This window comes from Lepidochelys kempii, chromosome 6 (assembly GCF_965140265.1).
Source record: "Lepidochelys kempii isolate rLepKem1 chromosome 6, rLepKem1.hap2, whole genome shotgun sequence".
Lineage (NCBI taxonomy): Eukaryota > Metazoa > Chordata > Testudines > Cheloniidae > Lepidochelys > Lepidochelys kempii.
Window position 1 is genome coordinate 15,327,941 of NC_133261.1, and position 6,666 is coordinate 15,334,606.

At 51.6% G+C, this 6,666-nt stretch overlaps 1 protein-coding gene across 1 annotated transcript; it reads right to left on the bottom strand.

Moving 5' to 3' along the window:
• Nucleotides 1-274: 274 nt before the first annotated feature.
• On the bottom strand, nucleotides 275-5,707 carry CBLIF (cobalamin binding intrinsic factor). Its single transcript, XM_073349220.1, has 8 exons — nucleotides 5,410-5,707; nucleotides 2,902-3,036; nucleotides 2,126-2,260; nucleotides 1,645-1,820; nucleotides 1,302-1,488; nucleotides 859-994; nucleotides 534-652; nucleotides 275-336 (listed from the first exon to the last, which is right to left on the bottom strand). The coding sequence occupies exons 1-8, from the start codon at nucleotides 5,627-5,629 to the stop codon at nucleotides 275-277; spliced, it is 1,170 nt and encodes a 389-aa protein (XP_073205321.1). The 5' UTR covers nucleotides 5,630-5,707.
• Nucleotides 5,708-6,666: the final 959 nt, after the last annotated feature.

Genomic DNA, 6,666 nt, shown 5'->3' on the forward strand with positions numbered 1-6,666 from the left:
CACATCTGTCCCTAGAGCTTGCTGGTAGAGACTATCCCAAATTGGGGAGCCCTTCAGAAGCCGAGAGCTTTGTTGAGAGCCCAGTGTCACACCTCAGATTGAAATAAACACTCAGCGATCCGTGAGAACCAGAGAACTCTTTTTATTTGCCCTTGACAGCCCTGTGATGGGCTGGGCATGTATCTCCTCAGCCTAGAGGGGTCTTGAAGGGCGACAGAAGAGGCCTCTCCTGCTCTTGATTGCATCCCCTTCCTCCCCAAGGCCACCTGTGTGCTCAGTATGTGCTGAAGATGGCCTCAATATGCTCGTTGTTACTTGGTATGTAGCTGTCGACACCTGGAAGAAATGGGACAGGATGATAAAGCAGGAGTGGTGCTGCTCAGATGGAATTCACTCTCGCTCTTGCTGTTGCCTCCCTCCTATGAAACGCCCCGCTTGGACGGAACTGATGCAACTCTGAGGACAAGCACGTTCCCCTGCCAGGTGGTTGTCAACAACCGTCCCGCCCACTCCCTTCCCCTCAGACCCCGCACCTTGCTCCAGGGGCTCTGTGCCGTTGAGGAACTGCCAGTAGGTCTTGTCATTGGAGTTGGCAGCCCGGTTGTTGATGGAGACCACCATGAGGCCCCAGGATGTCTGCTCTGTTTCATAGCTGCAAGGGAAACGAAGGCAAAAGTCAGGAGGGAGCCAGGATAACAGGGTGGAGGGTACAGTTGTCGGCTGCAGGGAAGGAGAGGGATGTAGAGGGGATGGATCAGGAGAGAGACAGAGGCAAACAGGGAAACTGACGCACCAGTAGGGAGAGAATGATCAAAAAGGAGGATGAACCTGTAGCCACATGAGGCCTGCCTTGCTCACCTGAAGTCCTGTGGATTGTCCTGCTGAGCTGCTTGCAGGACGGAGAGCAGCACAGAGCCTTTGGGTACGCTCACGGAGATGGTGTGGGTGAAGTGTTGCCCCCTGAGGTGGTTGATGATGGTGTATTTCACCATGACTGAGCAGAGAGAGGATATAGGAGCATCTGGTCACCCTAGTGGTTAGAGCACTTATTGTGGTCCTGGGCCAGCCGCAGGGTGTGAAGGAGACCTATTCCAGTAGCCTTCTACCAACCAGGGAAACCCTCAACACTGGGATTATTTGGGGCCAGTGGAGCAGAGGCCAGGATCAGGGCCGGTTAGCTCAGACCTCTACCAAGGTAAAGTAACAGGTGAGAGATCTTGGGACCCCAGGGTCATTGTTGCATTGCTCCAAGGGGCTGGGGAAGTGGCTGGTGGGGGAAGGGGCTACAGAGCGATCCTTACCCTTATCTGACGAGCAGTTGAGTCTGATCACATTCAGGTAGGTTTTGCCCACGAGAGAAGGGAGGATCTGGGCAGCAGCCATGGGGTTGTTGAAGGCTCCCTGGGAGATCTCGGTGAGCACCTTGGCTAGCGTCTGTGAGCAGCTCCAGTCCCCGGTGGGATAGGACACCGAAGTGACATTGAGCGCCTGTCAAAAGAGGAGGGAGAGGCCTCTAACAGAGCAGGGCATGGTGGGCTGGGACCTCGACTCAGACATGCCACAGCCAGACCCATGGCTCAAGGTGTGTTGAGGGCTCTGCACCAGGCCAGTGCTTCCAGCAGGGAGGGGGTGGGGATTTGGTACCTGAAGAGCCAAGCCGATGCTGTATATATTGGCGGTGTTGGTCTCCACGGCCCTGAGGATCTGCTGTCGGAGCTTGTACAGTGCTTCATGGATGGGCGCCAGGATTCTGCTCTGCTCAGCCTTCACCAGCCTATTGTGCACGCAGGTCAGTGCCAGAGTCGCCATGGCTCCGGTGTCTGCAAATCAGCCCCCGCCCCATCGTCACCACGACCATTGGGGGTGGAAGGAGACAGCAAGGGTGGTTAAAGCAGCACATTCTCTGGAGCATGGCTCCATGCAGCTGGCAGGGAGGGGCAGTGAGGAGGAGGACAGGGTAATGGGGGCACAGATGGGCAGGCAGGGGGCAATGATGGGGAGGTTCAGCAGCAGGTATGTTGGGGTGAGGTCAGTGAGCAGAGCAGGGTGCCTAATTGGAAGCAAGCCCCAGTGGCACTGGGGCTCAGTAGTGGGAGGGGCTGGCATTCTTGGCTGCTTCTCTTACCCACAAAGAAGTCCTTGGCCAGTGCCTCCTTGGCCAGGCTTACTGCTGCCTCATTGACATTGGCCCCCTCCAGGCACAGAGCCAGGGTGTCCAGGCTGAGCTGGTAGAATGTTGTCTTGGGTGTGCTGTGGTCACCTGAAAAGCACCAGAGCAGGAGTGACTGAACATTGGGCCACCGAGACACAATGGGCCTCCCCTCCCTTAAAGGTTGTGTCTGTATATCAGGCGGGGAAGTGCACCCCTTGTCCTGGTCCTCGTCTGTGCTGTACCCACTGTAGACACAGAAGGTGACCTTCGAGGTGCTAAGCTCTCAGGACAACACTTTCCAACAGTGCCCACTCACTTGGGTAAAGAAAAAGAGCAAAGATCCCAGTGATTCCCTCAGTTGAAATGGTGGCGCAGTGCTGACCTGGGCAACTGCTGCCTCCAGGGAGATTTGCAGAGGACACTCCTCCTGGACAGCAAGATCCCAGGCACACTTGGGCAGGACCCCAAAGGTGCAAGGAGACCTGGAGTCCAGTCCCTAAGGCTCTTCCCTGATTAGAATACTAATAGCTAGCTCTTGTATAGTGCTTTTTGTCCATAGATCTCAAAGCGCTTAACAAAGAAGGTCAGGATCATTATTATTTGCACAGATGGCAAAACTGAGGTACAGAATGGTGTGGTGACTTGCTCAAGGTCTCCCAGCAGGCCAGTGGCAGACCTGGGAGCAGAACCCAGTCCTGCTGAGTCCTGGTCCAATTCTTATGCCTTTGAAGCCCTGCTCCCCCTCTTACTCAAGTAGGTCAACTCCTCCTTGGTTTTCAACTTCAAGACTTCAACCAAGTTGATGTTGGCTGTGATGCACTTGGGATCCTCGCAGGACGAGATGAGGGCGAGGATGTAGAGGGCCACCTGGCCAGAGGTCATTTCTTCAGGACAAGGAGTGGAAGTGGAGGAGAGAGAGAGAAAGTGTAATCAACTCATCAGGGGGTCCTCGGCACAGCACAGATCATGTCTTTCCTATGTTTCCTTGGGTTAAAGCTATAACAGATTGCATGTCTGAAACACCAGGAGGAGTGAGGGTGTCAGTGCACGGGCTGGGGGCAGCCAGCACAGCATGTGTTGTTATCAAAGCTAAGTGGGCTTGTGATAGGGCTTTGTTAGGATGGGCAACATTTGAGGGACACTTGCATGCTACACAGGGGTGATAGTGACTTACTGCTCTTCCTCTGGAGTCGGTATGGCCTCCAGGACCTTGCTAGAGTGCTAGGAGGTGCAGTCTATCAGATGGGCTATAAAACTGAGGTCCTGAGCACTCATGTGTAATTTAGATCCCGTATTGCTCTTCATGACAGCAAGGCTTAAGCCTGCAGTCTTGTCTGAATTCCAGCTCTAACAACATCCTTCCTCCTGAAATTCCACCTTAGATTTATTATTATTTCTACTAGGATAGCATCTAAGAGGCCTGGTTGATATCTGGGCCCTGTTGTGCTAGGCACTGTACATCCCTGCAGTGCAAGAGAGTTCCTGCCCCAAAGAACCTCCAGTCGAAATCAACAAAGATTTTTGTTCTATGTCTGTACAGCACCTTGCATAATCAGATCCTGGTCCATGATTGGGACCCCTAGCTGCTATCATAATACACCTAATAAATAATAATTGTCCCCATTTTACTGATGGGGAACTGAGGCCCAGAGAGACTCCCAAGGGAATAAGTGGCAGAGTTAGGAATAGAACCCAGTTTTCTTCATGTCCCAGGCCATCTGCCCTCCCGTTTCCACTGAACACAGGATTTGTCTCTATTTCCTGTGCTAAACCATTGTGTGGTGTTGCTGTGAGGGATTATAAAATGCTGTTCCCCAGAGGTGGCTGGATGAAAGGATCTCAGACTGGGATGAAAACAGTATAGAAATACATAGGGGGAGAAGCAGCTTCTGCTGTAGTCAATCTTCCTATTCTAGCCTCCCTCCCTTTCTTCTGGTTTTCAGTGGTTCATAAGTTACAGAGACTTTCTCCTGTTGAGCTGAAACCCTGTTTTATTTGAGAAATTGTCCAAGATCCTGTAATTAGAGCCTTTATCCTAGTGATACTCAAGGGGGCACAATTAAGGCTAGATATGAAATCTTACTTGTCAGTGTGTAACCTGGAAATGTAATGTCCTCTTCACCGGTTGCATGTGTGTGGTGTGGGAGAGGGCCAGGATATTAACATGGAATATTAATACAATCCCCTCCAAACTCAGCAAAATGTGCCTGGAAGGAATATTCTTTGCTATTGCCACTAGGGGTCAGCATTGACATCCTTCCTTACAATAGCTGCTGGGGAAACCTGGTCACTAGATCCTTCCGGATCAGTGATCATACAAAATCAGGATGGCAGAAGGGTCAGTCAGACTGGTTGAGCAGCAGCAGAAAGGACTGGCTAGGCAGCATGGCAGCAGCAAAGGATGCGGGGGCTGTCATGGATCACAAATTGAATATGAACCAGCAGTGCAATGCTATTGCGAAAAAGGCAACTGTCATTCTGGGTGGTTTCTGGGGTGTATTAACAGCAGTGTTGTATATAAGACGGGAATGGTAGTTTTTCTGCTCTACTCAGCACTGGTGAGGCCTCAGCTGGAGTCTTGTGTCCAGTTCTGGGTACCACACTTTAAGAAAGTTGGGGACATATAGGAGAGAGTCCAGAGGACAGCAACACAAATAAGAGGTTTAGAACACCTGACCTATGAGAAAAGGTTGAATATCTCGGCATATTTAGTCTAGAGAAGAGAAAGCTGAGGGGGAACCTGATAACAGTCTTCAAATATGTAAAAGGTTGTTATAAAGAGGACAGGGATCAATTGTTCCCCATGTCCATCGGGGGCAGGACGAGAAGGAATCGACTTAGTTTGCAGCAGGGGAGATTTAGGTTATTTATTAGGAAAAAACTTTCTAACTCCGAGGCTAGATAAGCACTGGAACAGGTTACTCAGAGAGGCTGTGGAATCCCTGTCACTGGAGGGTTTTAAGAACAAGTTGGACAAACTGGTCAGGGATGGTCTAGATTTACGTGGTCCTGCCACAGCAAAAGGGGCTAGACTAGAGGACCTCCCAAGGTTCCTTCCAGCCCTACATCTCTGTGATTCTATGACTAAAGGATATACCAGTTCGTCTTCTAAGGGCAGGATATATGGAAAAGGGACTTGGGGCATGCACAGAAGTCCTGAATCTAATGCCCTTCAAAGTCAATGGAAATCTCCTGTTGACTTCAGTGGGCTTTTGATCTGGCACACAGGGAAGAATATCTGATTTCTGGTGTCCTACCCACTGTGCCTTCCTTGATGATCCTGTCTTTTATCTGCTGCACCATGAGCTTTTCCTTCATGCCATCCTGTGTGCCGCCAGCCAGGTTCAAAGCAATCAGGATGCTGGGGTTCGGTGGGCTTTGCAGGACGACAGAGCTCTCCATTCTACGTTGGAGTTCAGTGACCATGTACTGCTGCGTAGGAGGGACAGCTGGAGATGGAGAGAAGCAGACATTCATTCAGGAGGGCATGTGCCCTGGGGAGCCACCTCGGCAGCCCCAGGGTATGAATTAAGGAACATGCCCTCCCGCCTCCTCCCCCCCATGCAGATTCACTTTCTTTGGAGACTCTTGGCTCTCACTGATGCTGGGAACCAGCACCCATTGTGCCACCTCTGCTTATTTCCTTAACTGTGCTCAGGGACCACCAGGGAGACATGGAATTAGCCGAGCCTAGCTATTGCACCCTGCTGGCCCTCTCCGTCATACTCACTGCACTGCTCCGTGGCGCTGGTCGCCGTGCAGAGCACACACACAACAGCCAGGGCCCAGGGGAACATTCTGCCTTTTCTTCTGGGCAACGATTCCTGCTGGGGGCAGGACTCGGGGATCTCAGAGAGCATTGGCAACCTTCTGTGTCATCCTTTATATGCACAGTCCCAGCCCTCACCCTACCTCTCCCCCGCCCCATCTCTGATACCATTCATTGTATTCGCTTATCTCAGTTTCGACAACACAGACTCTCAAGGGTTTGGCAAGGTGACTCTGGAGAACAAATACTGGCACTGGTGGGATCAGCTACACAGCTAGTGGAAGGACATACCAAGAGTCACGTGAGCACCATTGTTATACCCTATCCTTTGGAGAGCAGCCAACCCAACAACCAGAGGTGCCTTCTGGTTGGCGAACCAACATGTGGCGTGAGTAGGACAGAACGGGGAGTGGCTAGCAGAGAACGTGTCTGAGATCAAGAGGAGTCAGCCAAGCTGTAGCCTCTTCCCTCAAATCCTACTTGTGTGTACTGATGTTTGGCCAGGGTGAATTACTCTCTGAATCTCACTGAGAGCCAGAGCTCAACACCCAGCTCTTACCTAGAGCTTTTCAGCCATAGATCTCAAAGCACTTTACAAAAGCTATCAGTATCACTACCTGTATAGCAGGCAAAGGGCAATCCCCTTGCTGCCCCATAGAGAGAAGCTGAGATATGTGGGGAGACAGATCTCCTCTACTGGGGGCATCTTCGCCAATCCTTTTCTGTCTGAAGACAGATCCCCAGT